The 17,620-nt window shown below is 46.1% G+C and overlaps 1 protein-coding gene and 1 long non-coding RNA gene across 2 annotated transcripts; both read left to right on the top strand.

Moving 5' to 3' along the window:
• The first annotated feature begins 3,340 nt into the window (after positions 1 to 3,340).
• LOC141564708 (uncharacterized) lies at positions 3,341 to 8,423 on the top strand. The gene is made up of 2 exons (XR_012488687.1): positions 3,341 to 3,555; positions 6,689 to 8,423. It is a non-coding gene; the product is annotated as an uncharacterized LOC141564708 (long non-coding RNA).
• Positions 8,424 to 10,647: 2,224 nt separating this feature from the next.
• LOC141562674 (uncharacterized) lies at positions 10,648 to 17,352 on the top strand. Its single transcript, XM_074302680.1, is given in 6 exon segments — positions 10,648 to 10,654; positions 12,187 to 12,231; positions 14,280 to 15,281; positions 15,317 to 15,682; positions 16,187 to 16,389; positions 17,275 to 17,352. Coding segments are annotated over 6 exon segments (1,701 nt in total).
• Positions 17,353 to 17,620: the final 268 nt, after the last annotated feature.

The raw sequence follows: 17,620 nt of genomic DNA, 5'->3' as shown, positions 1-17,620 counted from the left end.
GCTCTTGAGTGATTCAGTTTATTCATTTTGCTATCACTGTGTGTTCAACTTTTAATTGTATATTTACCCTCCTTCTCTGGGCTCCAGAGACTAGTCCTCTTCCTGTAAAATCGCCTTTATCTAGTTCATATGTAAAGCAGCATGAACGCGTCTACCCTGGCTACAATGGAAGTACTAGAGGACAAGGAATGGTTCCCTTCTGTGTTAAGTCCCCAGAGCTGGGCCAGTGAATACCGAGAGTGTGAATCTGAGCTGACTCTCCCAGGCCCAGAGGAAGACGTGCTTCGCAATCTTCCTTTATTCATCTGAGAGCCAGGGTTTATAAAATCCTGAAGCTAGTGTGCCATTAAACCAGCGATGCCATATGCCTTCCAGGGTCAGTGCACAAGCCTACCGGCCTCAACTGTCCACACCAAGGGCCTTATCAAGGCAGAGCTGTCCATAGCCTCCCGGTGCTGCTCTTGGATCCCAGCAGAATTGTAAACAGTCCTGATGTTTGTCAGCACCAAAGAATTAACCAAGAGTCCTGAATGGCCCAATTGGGAAGCCTTGTGGCTCTCCCGTGCCTTTTCCATCAAGATGATGTCCCTCATTCATTCACCCTCAAGAGCAGGTCTCAAGGAAGGCCTAGCCCGGGCTCGGCCTGGACAGGGACTTTCAATTGCGGCCTTCTTCACAGGATTGCGGACCTGGAGCTGGAGGGGGTCCTAGAAGCCGTCTAAGTCGATAGAAGTTGGGAAGGAAGCCCAGAAACTTAACTTACCCAAGCTTGGACAGGGAAACAATTAGGCCATTCAGGACTCTTGGTTAATTCTTGGTGCTGACAAACATCACGACTATTTACACTTCTGCTGGTAGCTTTGATAGCAAAAGCAGGCAGGGGGCAGAGAGAATGTGAACCACGGCGCTCTCGTGCCAACTCGGGGCTCTCCATGGGCACGGCTGGCTCTGTCGAGACTCCTTGCCCTCCTTTCGTTCTGACTTTTCTCTCAAATATTCCCACCCTCCCCACTTCCTGGAAGAAGAAGGCGTGTGGGGCCACCCCTCCTGCACCCGCTCCTTATCCCCCAAAACGAGGTTTTACTCACAGTCCTAGAGACCAAGACATTTACCTCCGCTCTTTGCAGCCATCGGGTCTACCCTTGTCTCAATGGTGTCTCTACCCCAACAGGTTTGCCTCTGGTTCTCCCCTCTGAACGAGGCCTTTCTGCCTCCAAACTGTTTCCATCAAGAAGAAATAACTCTAGTAATAAACACCTCGTGACTATGAACCACTACATGGAATTCCCAATCCCACTAATTTTGTCCGCCTGCATTCTGGATCCCCTTCACAGTGTGCACTGTTTCACAGTCCGACTCTTTGTGCAGCAAAACAACTGTATGCACCTGCAGACATACATTGTATTTAACTTACACTCTAACATATTGAACAGGTATTGGTCAACCTGCCATGGGGGGGGGAGGGGAAAAATTGTCAATGCTGTAAAATTGCCCATGCAAATATCTGGTAAATAAAATAAAATAAAATCTCATGTGATCCCCGCAACAACGGGGGAAGTGAAGATGGTGAAATAGTGGGAGGGGAGCCCCACACTCCCTCTGGCGGGGAGTGAGCCATGGGGTCATGTAAGGGCCCTTTAAATGGGCGGACACAGTGCATCGGGATTGAGGCCCAGAAGTAATTTCTGTGGATATTAGGACTGCCCTTGGGCGGGATCCTGGCCATATTGAGATAGCTTCGAATGGGTGACTCTCTCGCTGATTGGCTGTGTGTGTGACCTCACAGGCCCTATATAAGCCCACTGCAGGCAGCAACCGCCCTCTTTAACCTCCTGCTGTTCACCCTGGCTCACCAGCCTGGGTGGCCAAGCCGAGATGGGTAGCCGAAAGAGGTAAGGATTTTGGTAGTGAACACGTGGGTCTTCTGACCAGGTGTTCACTAGGGAACCAACAAGTCAGGGCATCAGCTAGGGCATTATGTGAGTAGGTATAATAAAGGCTTTTAAGATTACACGTGGTTGTTCTTGAGTGCGCTACCGGTTACTAAGCTATAGATTCAAGAGATTGTGGCCAGAGACCTTAGAAGGCCTCAGAGGAGGCGAGCCGGGTAGAGCTCACACTGCAAAGGACAGTGGTCAAAGGTACTCTGGTGGGTCTAGGACAGACTAGTAATTGTAACTGCCAGGAGAGCACGTTACAGGGTCAAGCACTTGGAGCTCCTGGAAGGAGACTTTCTCCGGAGCCCTGCCTCAGGGAGAGGCCGCCCAGGGAGCCGCGCCCCGAGGCTTCTCCAGCTGGGGCTGGTTGAGTCCTGAGCCAACCCTACTCAGCTGAAGATCCTGTCTTCAATCCAGCTCAAGCTGCTCCGGCCCGTCGAGAGCCTCCCGCAGCGCGTAGCCCCGCGAATAGAAGAGCCAGCTCAAAGCCCCTCTCTGCCGAGGAGCTAACGGGCCATGCTTGGCATAGCGCGCCCCGCCCGCTGGGATGGCATTCTCCCCGGCGCTACCCTCTCCTAGCCCTCACCTCTCTCCCTGACGAGCTCTCATGCCCCTGTCGGGGTTTCTCTGCCAGGAGTCCTCCATTGCTTTACCTCCCTGCCAGGACCTTGCCGCTAAGGAACTCCGCCTTCCCACTCCTGCATGGCAAAGGCGGACTTCCCAAGGCCAAGGATGAACCTCTTTTTTCAGTCTACTTTTGGGGCTTGGTAAATGTCTTTAGGAAGATCCTCTGTGCCCCCAGAAGGGGGCCTTCCCACAGCTCCCCGCCCCGAATCTCAGGGGATTTAGGGGAGCCAGGCCTCTCCATATGATTCCCTGAACCCTAAACTGCCCCTAGACAGGTTTTGCAAAGGAATTCCCTTTCTTTCTTTTCCAGACCGGGAGGGGAAGAATCACCTTCCCCCGGGCGTGCCCTGGGGGTCAGAACTACATTTCCCAGCAGTCTCTGAGGGAGCTTCTTCCCTCCAGGACCAAAGCCTAGAAACTGAGGCGGGAATCGATTTGTGAGGGGGAGGGGGGAGAATGGGGGGTGGGGGAGGCGGCCCGGAAGAACCCAGGTGTGTCTGTCCTTTTCGGGGCTATCTGCGCACTGCCGCAGCGCTGGCTCCCGCAGTGCTTTGGGGCGGAGGCGGACTGTGTCTCCCGTTCTGAGCATGCGCAGGAAGGAAGGCAGGCTGGGAGAAAAATCTAAGCCGGGAAGAGCCAGAACCGCAGTGCGGTGGGGGCGGGGAGAGGATGCAGGGGCGCGGCAGGAATGGCTGTCTGACTGGCGCAGGCCGCCGCACTGCAGAGAAAGATTGACGTCAAGGAGACGGAAGTCCCGCCCGAAGCCGCTTCCGTTCCTGATCCCAAACTGTCAGTCATCTCACCTAACGGGGAAAGTAAGGGGGCTCGAAGCCGATCCGCCCAGCGAGCTTCCCCAGCTCTTCGGGGAATGGTCCGAGCGCAGCTTCTGCGCATGCCCACACTTGGAAACAAAGAGAGCTAGGACAAGGGGAGCCATCTTGTGAGAAAGGACCCCTCTGGCCGCAGGGGCACCCGGAGAGTGGATTTGGGGGTCAGTCCTCGAGGGCTCGTTCTGATTCCCACAGTTACTGATTCAACCGTGGCTTTGCACAGAGTGGTCAATCTCTCCCCCCCCCCCCCGGGGCAGTCTGGCTCCGGAGCCCAAGGCCCGGGTTTGTCCCCGAAGTTATTTCCTGAAGAAGGGGGTCCCGCCTTTCTCCGGCTGCGGTCGTTAAGTTCCCCAAGCTGGAGCCCCAGGACAGTGCCCGAGCCCCAGTTTGGGCATGGCTCCCGTTCCAGGGCCGCGCCAATGGCGGTTACCCGCTGGCTGCCTGCGGCGGCCTTATTTACTCGCGCCCGGAGTACTTAGAGCCCGGGAGCCCGGAGCCCGAATGTAGAAAATCGTCCGTGAGACGAGACAAGCCTGTCCGCGGCCCCCAGCTCTGGGCCGAGGGGCGAGGGGGGCTCCCTTTTATAGGGAGCCAAGTGTGAGGATAGATTGGGGAGCCGACAGGGGATTCTGGGGCTCGGGGAGTGAAAGGATGGGCTCTCAGGGAGCCAAATGCAGAGTCTGGCTCCCTGCGCCCCTGGGATTGTGGCAGGGGGCTCGGGGGCCCTTCTGGGGGTGCGGGGAGTCTCCGTGAAGGAGTTTACAGGCCAGAAAACCTAGACTGACAAAAGAGCTTTATTGGGGGGTTGGGAGGGAGACACGAGTCACACGGGCGCCTTCTTCAGGAAGGCGAGGTTAGAAACCGGGGAAATAGGGAGCATAACCCTGGGACAGAGCGTTCCAGTGGGCAGAGGCGCCCTGGCACCGCACGGCACCTTTAGAACCTCGGCTCTCTATAGGAGGGGCTTTGGCCGCAAGCTGAAGGGGCTCGGGGGTCCCAAGTGTTCACATCCACAAGCTGGGGCTCAGCTGTAATTGGAGTAGAATTGGGCGCGTCTCTTCCATTCAGTAGGGATGGAATTGTTCTGCTCAGGACCAACCCCTCCTGTCCCCTGGGCGGGGCCCCCACTGAGGCGGAGTCCGAGGGGAACTTCTCCTTCCAGGATATGGCAGTTTCAGGATCCCTTCTTCAGAGACGCAGAGGGGGAGGCCGGGTGCCAGCAGGTCCTGAGCTGCAGTCTTCCCATCGACTCCAGAGCCCGCTCTTCCTTAAGCATCTTCTCCTCCCAGGAGTGACGGGGCGGCGGGAACCCCCTCCCCTTGGGCATCTGATAACTAAAGAACCAAAAAAAAAAAGTTCTTTTTTTTTTAATTTTAAAATTAGTTTTATAATTATAACATTTTATTGACAGTACATACGCATGGGTAATTTTTTACAACATTATCCCTTGCACTCCCTTCTGTTCCAAATTTTTCCCCTCCTTCCCTCCACCCCCTCCCCTAGATGGCAGGCATTCCCATACATATTTAATATCTTATAGTATATCCTAGGTACAATATATATGTGCAGAAGTGTTGTTGTTGTTGTTGTTGTTGTTGCAAAGGAAGAATTGTATTCGGAAGGTACAAATAATATGGGAAGAAAAACAAAAAAATGCTCACAGTTTACACTCATTTCCCAGTGTTCCTTTTCTGGGTGTGGCTGATTCTGTCCATCATTGATCAATTGGATCTGAATTAGATCTTCTCTTTGTCGAAGATTTCCACTTCCATCAGAATTCGTCCTCATACAGTATCGTTGTTGAAGTGTATAATGATCTCTTGGTCCTGCAGTTCATGTAAGTCTCTCCAAGCCTCTTTGTGTTCATCCTGCTGAGAACCAGAAGTTTTAACTCAAATTAATAAAATAAAGGGATAGAACGGAGCAAACGCACTTGGATAATGAAGCACGTGAGACTGATTGCCAATTGGACAGTTCCCTATTAACTTGTTTGAAGGTTGACCCGCCCCAGCTGTTCTGTGCTGACTTGATTGGTGGGACAAAGAGGGGAAAGTGACGTGTGTGGGAGGAGTAGAAGGAGGAAGAGGAAATTGAGACCCTCTCTCTCTCTCTAGGGGTGTTTGAGGGAGGAAGGTGTGGGTGAGATTGCTAGACCTAACCCCTGACCTTGACCGTAAAAGATCAAGAATAAAGACGTTTAGTGATCCTGACTCCGCTGATTTCTTGGAACACAGAGTTCCAGCACGTTGGGCGCCATTTGTAACATGCCCTCCTGGCAGTTACAGTTACTAGTCTGTCCTAGGCCCAACACTGACCTTTGCAGTGTCAACGCTACCCGGCTCGCCTCCTCTGAGGCCTTCAAAGGTCTCTGGCCACGATCTCTTGAATAGTAGTTTAATAACCGGTAGCGCGCTCAAGAACAGCCATGTGTAATCTTAAAAGCCTTTATTATACATAAGGCCCTGACTTAATGCCCTGACTTTTTAACTCCCCAGTGAACACTTGGTCTGATGATCCACATGTTCACTATCAAATTCCTTACCTCTCTCAGCTATCCATCAGCTTGGCTCTGCTACCCGAGGCTAGGGAGCCAGGTTAAAGCCTGCAGTGGGCTTATAAAGGACCTGTGAGGTCTCACACACAGCCAACCAGCGAGAGAGCCGTCACTCCTTATGAAGCTATCTCAATATGGCCAGGATCCCACCCACAGGCCAGTCCTATATCCACAGAGATTACTTCTGGGGCACTCAATCTCCTGTTGCACTGTGGCCGCCCATGTAAAGGATCCTTACAGCCTCTGAAGCTGACAACTGTTAAAACTCTGTTCAGGGAGAGAAACCCACACCGGGAAATGTAATGTTGGTTTTCTGAAGGTCTTTGGACCAGCCTTTGTTTCAGCAGAGTAATAACCAAGAGAATAGCCCGGATAAAGTCCAAATTATTATTTTCTTCACAGTCTAAAGAAAATATCAACTTGTTTCTCCTTCTGTATATTTTGTCATTTTCTCAGAGATTAACAACAGAGGTTCTTTAATGGCATCAAGATGTTCTTTCAGCTCTTTTTAAGTATAATAATTTTGTCTTAGATACTAATACTTAAAGCATCTCCAGGCTGCTACTAGATTCTCATGTATCTAGAATTTTGTTTGAATCTCACCATTGTTTGTTCTGTACTTTCCATGTTAATAATTTTCCTTTTTAGAGGATACAGAATCTAAAATTTAGTATAAAGGAATTTCCTTTCTCTTTGCACAAAAAAAAAAAGAATAATGATTTTTTTTCCCTTTCGTTCAGAGTTCTTTAGTTGGGAGATTGGTTGTGAAAGCACAGAGTTACCTTCACCCCAGAGCATTTCTGTGGAAGAGCCCTTTGAGGAAGCATTCAGGAAGAATGGTACCTGAATTTCCAAACTAGGAGAAGTCTGGGAATGCAATCTCAAATTAAATCGTCACTAATATTATTAGAAAAGACAGTCCCATCACATGACCCAAAAAGGCTCTACTGAGATTAAGGTCGATTAACATAATACATTTGAAAGAAATTTTAGCCTAGAACCAATCCTTTTTGTCCAGCAGAGAGCTGATACAGAAGGAACTCTGCATAAATATGATAAACATATAGAAAACTTTAAACAATATTCAGACCAAATTAAGCATCACAGAATTATTTTTTAGAAAATTTGCAAATACAATCAAAGCAGGAAGTCATTCTGTTTTCATTCAGATCTCAATCAATATGATGGAAAATATGTTGAGGAAAAAACATCTAATAGCAATAAATGTCAGAAAGTCTTTAGAAAAACCTCATCCTTTTCAATTAATAAGAAAGTTTGTACTGCTGAGAAACCCTTTCCTTGCAGCGACTGTGGGAGAACCTTCAGCCAGAGAGGAAACCTCACTGAGCATCAGAGAACTCATAGTGCAGAAAAGCTCTAAAAAAAAAGTGTCACGAATGTAAGAAGTCTTTTAGTCATAGTGCACACCTTACTTAGCATAAGAGAAACCACAGTGGGGAGAAAGCCTTTGAATGAAACGAATGGGAGAAATCTCTTAGCTACAACTTTTGCCTTCGGCATCAGAGAATCCATACTGGAGAGAAGCCCTTTGAATGTAAGGAAGGTGGGAAATCTCCTAGCAACAATTTTTGCCTTATTCTGCATCAGAGAATCCATACTGGAGAGAAGTGTAATGTAATGAATATGGGAAATCCTAAAGCCGCAGGGGACATCTTAGTGACCATAAAAGAGTTCCTATAGGAGAGAAACCCTACAAGTGTAATGAATGTGGGAAATCCTTTACCAAACATCAAAGAATTCATACTGGAGAGAAACCCTTTAAATGTAATGAATGTGGGAAATCCTTCAGCCAGAGGGGAAAACTTACAGAACATGAGAAAATCCATGCTACTGTGAAGCCCTTTGAATGTAATGAGTGTGGGAAAGTTTTCAGTAGGAAATCTTACCTTTGTCTACATCAGAAGATCCATCACTTACAGAAAACCATTGACTGTACTTGATGGGGGAAAAGACTTCCACTGGAGTTATTGCCTTATTTGCTATGAATAAATGGTTAAATGAATTAATGAGTGAAAAAGCATTTAAGCACTTTCTATAAGTAAATGTGTTTGTGAAGGGGACAAGTTATAGCTAGAAAATCAAAGTGATCCCTGTGCTTGAGTTTATATTCTAATGGAGAAACAAAGTTATTTAGGATATTTCAGGGGTAAGTTAGATGGAAAACTCCAGTGGTTCTTAGGATAGAACAGCAAGGCAGATGGTAATGCCATTTCTGTAACATTATTTTCATTGATAAAACTATATCCATTTCTGATGTTGAACCACTTGGCATCATTTACAGTCTGAAAGTTGAAAATGCTTAGAGCAGATCTAACCCAATCTGTACTTTACCAGTAATTCCTTCTACTTGTTAGCAATAGTAATTTTAGTGTGTTGCTATTTAAGTCAAATTTTGTGGAGTATTTTTGTATTTAGGTACACTGGGAAAATAAACATGTACGTGTAACAGGTCCATTGAAATAAGTGTTTTAATCCAAGAGCCAGCATAAGGCAACAAGAAGCACACATGGTGAAAATAGCTACAAAACAAGAATCCTAATTCTCCCCACTTTCATTTGATATTGAATTGGGAGTTCTAGCCAGCTTAATTAGATGATAAATAGAATAAAGGGATTTACCTAATGAAGAGGTTGAAATTGCATTCTATGCAAATAGCTTATGTAAGAAATCCTTTTGTTAATTGGAAAGACATTCAGTGCTCTTGGATAGGCCTAGCGAATATAATAAAGATGACAATACTCTCCAAACTAATCTATTTATTTAGTGCTATACCAATCAGACAGAACTATTTTAATGACTTAGAAAAAATAACAACAAAATGCATATGGAAGAATAAAAGGTCGAGAATTGCAAGGGAACTAATGAAAAAAAACTCAGAGGAAGGTGGTCTAAGTGTACCTGATCTAAAACTATATTATATAGCAGCAGTCACCAAAACCATTTAGTATTGGCTAAGAAATAGACCAGTCGATCAGTGGAACAGATTAGATACAAAGGACAAAAAAGGATACATCTATAGCAATCTAGTCTTTGACAAGCCCAAAGATACCAACATTAGGGATAAAAATTCATTATTTGGAAAAAACTGTTGGGAAAACTGGAAATTAGGATGGCAGAAATTAGATATGGATCCACACTTAACACCATATACCAAGATAAGATCAAAATGGGTCCATGATTTAGGCATAACGAATGAGATCATAAATAGATTAGAGAAACAGAGAATAGTCTACCTCTCACACCTGTGGAGGAGGAAGGAATTTATGACCAGAGGAGAACTAGAGATCATTATCGATCACAAAATAGAAGATTTTGATTACATCAAACTAAAAAGTTTCTGTACAAATAATACTAATGCAAACAAGATTAGAAGGGAAGTAACAAATTGGGAAAATATTTTTAAAATTAAAGATTCTGACAAAGGTCTCATTTCCAAAATATATAGAGAAGTGACCCTAATTTATAAGAAATCAAACCATTCTCCAATTGATAAATGGTCAAAGGATATGAACAGACAATTCTCAGATGATGAAATTGAAACTATTTCCACTCATATGAAAGAGTGTTCCAAATCACTACTGATTTGCAAAGAAATGCAAATTAAGACAACTCTGAGATACCACTACACCCCTGTTAGATTGGCTAAGATGACAGGAACAAATAATGATGAATGTTGGAGAGGATGTGGGAAAATTGGGACACTAATACATTGTTGGTGGAGCTGTGAAAGAATCCAACCATTCTGGAGAGCGATTTGGAACTATGCTTATAAGTTATCAAAATGTGCATACCCTTTGACCCAGAAGTGCTACTACTGGGCTTATATCCCAAGGAAATACTAAAGAAGGGAAAGGGACCTGTATGTGCCAAAATGTTTGTGGCAGCCCTTTTCATAGTGGCTAGAAGCTGGAAGATGAATGGATGTCCATCAATTGGAGAATGGTTGGGTAAACTATGGTATATGAATGTTATGGAATATTATTGTTCTATAAGAAATGACCAACAGGAGAAATACAGAGAGGCTTGGAGAGACTTACATCAACTGATGCTGAGTGAAACGAGCAGAACCAGAAGATCATTATACACTTCAACAATGATACTGTACGAGGATGTATGCTGATGGAAGTGGATTTCTTCAACATAGAGAAGAACTAATCCACTTCCAATTGATTAATGATGGACAGAACCAGCTACATCCAGAAAAGAAACACTGGGAAAATGAATGTAAACTGTCTATTTTTACCTTCTGAATCCAATTCTTCCTGTGCAACAAAAAATTCGGTTCTACACACATATATTGTATCTAAATTATACTGTAATATATTTAACATATATAAGACTGCTTGCCATCTGGGGGAGGGGGTTGGGGGAGGAAGGGAAAAAATCATGAATAGAAGTAAGTGCAAGTGGGATAATGTTGTAAAAAATTACCCATGCATATGTACTGTCAAAAAATGTTATAATTATAAAATAAAATAAAAAATTAAAAAAAAAAAAAAAAAAAAAAAAAAAAAACTCTTATGACTGTTTTTAAAAATCATTAAAGAGAATATTACAATAAGTTCCAGAAAATAACTTTACCTAGAAGGAAGAAAATCAAATAAGGTCTTAATTGTGAAAGAATTTTTCCATTCCTCAAATAGAAAAAAAAAAAAAAAGACTAGAAAAATATACAAAAATGACAAGTAAAAAATTGACATCTAAAATAAACCAGTAACCATGGAGAGATGGTCAAAGAATATTAAAAAAGGCATCATTTGAAAGGGGAAAAACTAAGGAATTCAAAATAATGATTGATACTACTTTACTATTACCAAGTTTGCCTCCTCCCCTCATCCCCCCAAAAAAGTAAAAATAGTGTAACTCAATGCTGGCCAGGTCTATTCATGAATCTTTTTTTTTTTTTTTTTTTTTTTTATGGAGGGCAATCTGCATGTCATAGAAGTCATAAATGTAATCCTATCCATTGACTCAGTAATTTCATTATTTGCAATATTCCTTGACAATGTTGTGAGAAATTTCAAAATTTGAGAACTGTTCATTATCACTGCCCTGTTATAACTGGAATGTGAAATGTTCTACAGTAGGGTAATGTTTAAATAAATTATTGTTGTTCAGTTGTGTCTGACTCTTCATGACCCTCTCTGGGGTTTTCTTGGCAAAGTTAATGGAATAGTTTGCTATTTCTTTCTCCAGTAGATTGGGCAAATAATGATTAAATGACTTGCCAGGGTTACATTGTTAGTGATTGTCTGAGATGGTATTAATAATGGATGGCAAAAAAACAAAAACAACCCAAACAAAGGAAAAAAAACACAAAAGAATATACCTTAAGTGCAATTTTACAAGAGGAAAAGCAAGTAAGAATGAAGAAAAACTTTTGTCAAGAAGACATACTGAATAGTTATGTCTTTTTATATATTGAAAAGAATTTAAATTATGTATTTGTGAAGCAGTTTTCATTATGTTAACATTTAACATTAAATTTGCAATAAATCATTTAAAAACAAGTTTTATTTGGTTGTGCCACAATCTCCTTGAGCTGTTCTACCTCAGTTTCCCTGCACTAGTTTCCCTCATTGTCCTGACCGAGTTTCCATGAATTGTTCTATCTCAGTTTCCTTAACTGTTCTGCCTCAGTCCCCTAAGTCATAAAACCCCCCTGGTTCCTTAAGACTGAGGACCATTTGCTCTAAAGTTATAAATTGTCAATGGGAGATGAGGAGCAGATCAGACTTCCTGGCTCCTAGCTCCTCCTGCCCCCAAGAATTTATGACACTGCCCCTCTAAGATATTCCAAAAGATAAGACTATCTCAGATACTTCACAGACATCTTGACTTCTGTTATTCAAACATTCTGACTCTGGCTTTTAGTAAAAATTTACAACTCCCCCCATCCTGATTTTCCCGCTTTTTCCTCTCCTTGGTCTGAAGAGCTATAAAAGTGTTCATGGTTCCCCCATTCATGACTGGACACTTTGAGACGAGAGTTCTGTCCAGTCAATTAAACTCTCCAATTAATAAAATATTTAAGAAAACTCTCTAATCTCTATCTTGCCTCAGTTTCTCCAGCATTACAATTTGGAGGTCCCACCGAGGTAATAGAGACTGAGACGAGATTAGAGATTAGAGATTACAGACCTTTTGGTCATCAAGGCCTGGGACGGCTCAGGGTCTGAGTCTATTCCTAGAAAATCAGCCCTCTGGATTTCTCCAGAGTCTCCAGGAAAAGAAGCAGCTCTTCAGCTGTGGACACGCCTTCAGATCCATTGATTGATTCGGCTCCTGGGACAGTAAGTTTTTGTGTCGTTTTAGACACCTGGTCTGGTCTGGTCTGGTCTGGCTATGCTATAGCATCTGGAAGCTCAGAATAATAATATGCCGACGGGCATCGAAATTCTGAGTAGAGTATCATTCTGGGACGCTGGAAGATATCCTCTGGCTTGTTTTCTGTCTTCTATGTTGTTACGTTGTGAGTGCAGTCTGTGTGAGTTTTGTTCTATGTTCTATGTGATTTGTCTGTTTTGTTCATGTAAGAGCTCTTTTAAGTTTTAGGAACTGTTGATCTTTTAAGTTGTAAGTTGTAAGTTGTAAGAACTGTGATTGAGAAATTTGGTAATTGGATATAAGGGCAGAAAGGTTAGTTCTGTCAGAAACAGCAGTGTTTAAAGATAGTAGGAGCTTTTCCTCTGGTGGTATAGCCTTATATCTGTTAACTCAGCCACCTTATCATGGGAAACTCTGCTTCAAAATCAATAACTCCACTTGAATGTCTTCTTAGTCATTTTTCTGAGACATTTAAACATCATGATTATGGAATATCATGGAAAAAGGCTAAACTGAAACTGTTTTGCCAGAAGGAGTGGCCTTCTTTTGGGGTAGGATGGCCCCCTGAAGGCTCCTTTGATAGGGAAATAGCTTGGGCGGTGCACAGGGTAGTCACAGGTGAGCCTGGCTATCTGTTCAGTAGCCCTATATTGATGTTTGGCTGCAAGTTGTCTCTTACCCTCCTTCCTGGCTAAGGGCTGTGGCCACGACAAATGGCATTCGAGTTTTGGTCACACAGTCCCTGAGGCCAGACAAGGAAAGTTGCAAATTGCCAGCAGCTCAAACAAAAACGGAGAAAAAAGTTCTACAAGATTCTCCGGAAGACCCCTTAGATAATCTTCCCCCACCCTATTTGAGTTCAGGTCTGTATCCCCCTTTGCCTGGAAATCCTGAACCCGGCCTTTCACCACCTGGGCCTTTATCCCCTTCTCTTTCTCGGCCGCCGTCTTCCCCTGCCTCCGTTTCTTCCCCTGCCTCCGTTTCTTCCCCTACCTCCGTTTCTTCCCCTACCTCTGTTTCTTCCCCTGCCTCTGTTTCTTCCCCTGCCTCCGTTTCTTCCCCTACCTCTGTTTCTTCCCCTGCCTCCGTTTCTTCCCCTGCCTCTGTTTCTTCCCCCACCTCCGTTTCTTCTCCTGCCGGCACACAGGGGCTTGGTGGCCAGTACAGAAGTGCTGACTCCTGCCCCTTTGCCGACTCCCTCCCCCATTTCTCTGCTCTCTGCAGCCTCTGTCTCTCTCCCCTTCCTGTACTAGAGGTGGAGTTGAATACAATGCTTCGGGATCTGTCCAGTCAGCCTCGGTTCTCCCCAAACCTGTTCTGCCTTTAAGGGAGATGAGGGGGGCGGAAGGCGTTCCGTTCTTAGTCTATGTCCCATTTTCTACGAATGATATTTATAATTGGAAAGCTCAAAATCCGCCTTTCTCCGAGAAACCTCAACCCTTGATTAATCTCCTTGAGTCTGTATTTCATACCCAGCAGCCCACGTGGGATGATTGTCAACAGCTCCTTACCACCCTCTTTACTACAGAGGAAAGGGACAAAATTAAAAGGGAGGCCAGGAAAGCTGTATTGGGAGCGGGAGGAGGATCTGTAGAAGAGCATCGTGCTCAGATTGAAGCCAGTTTTCCCTCTGAAAGACCTTCCTGGGACCCCAACTCCCAGCAGGGGCGTACTGGGCTCTCTGCTTATCACAGATACCTTCTCCAGGGTCTTAAAGCTGCAGCCAGAAAGCCTATTAACATGACCAAGATTTCTGAAGTTACTCAGGGTGCAGAAGAATCCCCAGGAGCATTTTTAGAAAGGTTGTATGAAGCTTACCGAACTTATGGCACAATTGACCCAGAAGCTCCCGAGAACTATAGATCTGTGAAGATTGCATTTGTTAGTCAATCTGCTCCAGACATACGCAGAAAATGACAGAAGCAGGAAGGATTTGAGGGCATGAATATGTCTCGACTAGTCGAGATAGCTCTGAAAGGACATCTCAGGGCTTTCAAAATTCTCCTACGCTGTTCGGAGAAGCTCTCCCTCTGGACCTCCAGCCCTTCCGCAAGGAGCATTCTTATTGCTCCCTGGTCCAATATGTAGACCACCTTCTCCTTGCAGCCCCTAATGAGTCTCTTTGCTTAAGGGCAACCTGTGCCCTTTTGCAACTCCTTCAGTCCTTAGGTTACAGGGTCTCTGCTAAAAAGGCTCAACTCTGTTTTCTTGAAGTGTCTTATTTGGGGTATGTTCTCAAGTCTGCTCACCGGTCCCTGTCTTCTGACCGTATCCAGGCTATCCTGTCTATTGCAGTCCCCACTACTAAGAAACAGGTTCGAGAATTTTGGGGAACAGCTGGATATTGTCGCCTGTGGATTCCTTCTTTTGCTGAGATAGCAAAACCTCTTTATTCTGTCACAGCTGGCCAGGGTCCCCTGGTGTGGGGCTCTGCGGAGCAAGCTGCCTTTGACTGTCTCAGGAACGCCCTTATCAGGGCCCCTGCCCCAGCTCTTCCCGATATCCCAAAGCCCTTTCATCTTTTTGTGGCGGAAGCCAGAGGTGTCGCTAAGGGTGTTTTGACTCAAGCTCTTGGGCCCTGGGGACGGCCTGTTGCTTATCTCTCTAAGCGTTTGGATTCGGTAGCAGCTGGGTGGCCCCCCTGTCTTAGGGCCAGAGTAGCCACTGCCCTCCTGGTAAAGGAAGCTGACAAGCTTTCCTTGGGCCAGTCTCTTTCTATCTCCGCCCCTCACTCTGTTGAGGCTCTGCTCAGCTCTGCCCCTGACAGGTGGCTCTCTAACGCTCGCATTACTCCCTATCAGGCCCTGCTTCTCGACCACCCCCGCCTCACTTTCTCTAAATCGTCCGCCCTGAACCCTGCCACCTCGCTCCCAGATCCTAGTTCTGACCCGGTCCCCGTGCATGACTGCTTCCAGCTCCTTGAGGAGTCTCAGCCAGCAAGGCCTGACCTTTCGGGCGTCCCACTGAAAAACCCTGACCTGACCTTTCGGGCGTCCCACTGAAAAACCCTGACCTGATCCTCTTTCCTGACGGAAGCAGTTTTGTTCTGGGGGACAGCCGTGTTTCTGGGGCAGCAGTGGTGGGCTAGCCTTCTCTCTCTCCCCTTTGGTCTTCTTCCCTCCCCTCCGGATCATCTGCCCAGAAAGCGGAAATCGTGGCTTTAACTCAAGCCTTGTGCAGAGCAAAAGGAAAATCAGCTAATATCTATACTGACAGCCGCTGTGCCTTTGCCACGGCTGCTGTCCACGCCTCTCTTTACAAAGAAAGGGGCCTGTGGACATCCGCTGGGAGGGAAATGAAGAATAAAGCAGAGATCCTTTCCCTGCTCGATTCTATCTGGTCACCCTTCTCTGTCTCTATTATTCACTGCTCAGCTCACCCATGTGGTGAGACAATGGAAGCAGTGGGGAATCGGGCTGCGGATGCAGCAGCTGCCCAGCCGCCATCTCCTCCCCCACCTCTTCCTTGCCTTTGGCAATCACGCCCCTTCCTCCCGCACCTATGTACTCCCCTGCAGAGGATTCTTTCCTTCTCAGAGGGGAGCACAGAGGGAGGGAGCCTGGTGGTACAGAAAGGACTAGATTTTTATTCCACAAGCATGAAGTAGGATGCTGGTGAAGGATTTGCATGATTTCACTCATGTGAGGGAAAAGAAAATGCATCAGTCATTGAGCAGATATTATATAAAGGATGTCCGCCTATTGATCAGAAGTTACATTCCCAGGTGTAACACTTGTGCTAGAGTAAATATGCAAAGAATTAAGGAAGCCCGGGTGGGAATCAGGCGTAAGGGACACATCCCTGGGAAAGATGGGAGGTAGATTATACTGAGGCACAGCCGGCAACAGCTGGGTACAAATACCTGTGAGTTTTTGTGGATACTTTTCCAGGTTGGACAGAAGCCTTCCCCACCCGAAATGAAACAGCTCTCACAGGGGTCAAACAGATACTGAATGAGTTACTGCCCCGCTTTGGTCTTCCAGTAGCCATAGGGTCTGATAACGGGCCTGCCAAAATATCACAAGGCATAAGCAAGGCCCTGGGCATTGACGGGAAGCTCCACTGTGCTTACCGACCTCAGAGCTCTGGACAGGTAGAAAGAGTGAATAAAACACTAACGGAGTACCTTACAAAGCTCGTCTTAGAGACTCAGAGCTCTTGGGTCTCGCTCCTGCCATTTGCACTGCTGAGGAGCAGATGCACTCCCAACAGACTGGGTTTAACTCCATTTGAAATTCTGTTTGGGAGGCCACCTCCGATTTTACCCGTGGTCAGGGAACATATAATGGCTGAAATTTCTAACTCCTCCCTTAGCAAGTTTCTACAGGCCCTACAGAAAACCCAGAAGGACGTCTCACACCTCGTCCGAGAAGCCCTTCCAGTTCCCCTCTCTGAGCCAGCGCATCCATTCCAGCCCGGTGATGCAGTCCTGATAAAGACATTTTCTACCCCTGGCCTAGAACCCAAGTGGAAAGGACCTTATCCTGTGATTCTCAGCACGCCCACGGCTGTTAAAGTTGAATCAGTCCCGCCTGGATTCACTACAGCCCAGTGAAGCTGGCGGTCACCACAGAATGGAAAGCAGAGATTGGTGACGACCCCCTGAAACTGAGACTGATCCGTTCCTCCGGTCCGTGATTTCCCCAAAGACTCTGGGTGGGAAACCCTGGGAAGATTAATCCTTGTAATTGCTCTGTTATTTTGTGAGTGCCTAAATTGTCTGTATATCCCCCCCTAAGGGCTCCTTTCCCCTTGCGCCGTTTCTCCAGTCTGGAAGTGCTAATATGGGATTTTTCTTAATTCTCTTCCTCCTTCCTTTGTTTTCCAAAGCTCTGGGAAACCCACAGGCCGCAAAGCCCGTATGGACAATGACCGTGAGAGACCTCGCAGGAGGTCCCCCCTTTTCTGCCACCTACTACTCAGGCTCAGAACCCTCAGTGACAGTAGATCCCTCCCTGGCTCCCTGCTTCTACTTCAGGCCTCCTATAGACCCCCCTCCGACTTTGCCCTGGTGTTGGATGGTGCTCACTCCCTGGAGATGACTCCTTTAGGATGACCATCCAAACCTTTGACCAGCAGACTCAGACCACACTGGAACCCCCTCACATTATCTTAACGATCCAGCAACCGTCCCACCTGAAGTGGGAACAGTCCCGAACTCTTACCCTTTGTTCCTGAGCAGGTAGCACATTCGAATTCAGCCACTACCTCCTAGTTGAGAGTAAAGATCCGCCCCCATCTAAGCCCGTGGGACCTCTGACTGCTTTACTAGTCCCCCCTAGGACACCAGTCCTGGCTGATCCTATTCTGCCACCACCATCCCT

This window comes from Sminthopsis crassicaudata, chromosome 3 (assembly GCF_048593235.1).
Source record: "Sminthopsis crassicaudata isolate SCR6 chromosome 3, ASM4859323v1, whole genome shotgun sequence".
NCBI lineage: Eukaryota > Metazoa > Chordata > Mammalia > Dasyuromorphia > Dasyuridae > Sminthopsis > Sminthopsis crassicaudata.
This window is presented reverse-complemented; position numbering and strand designations above follow the sequence as displayed.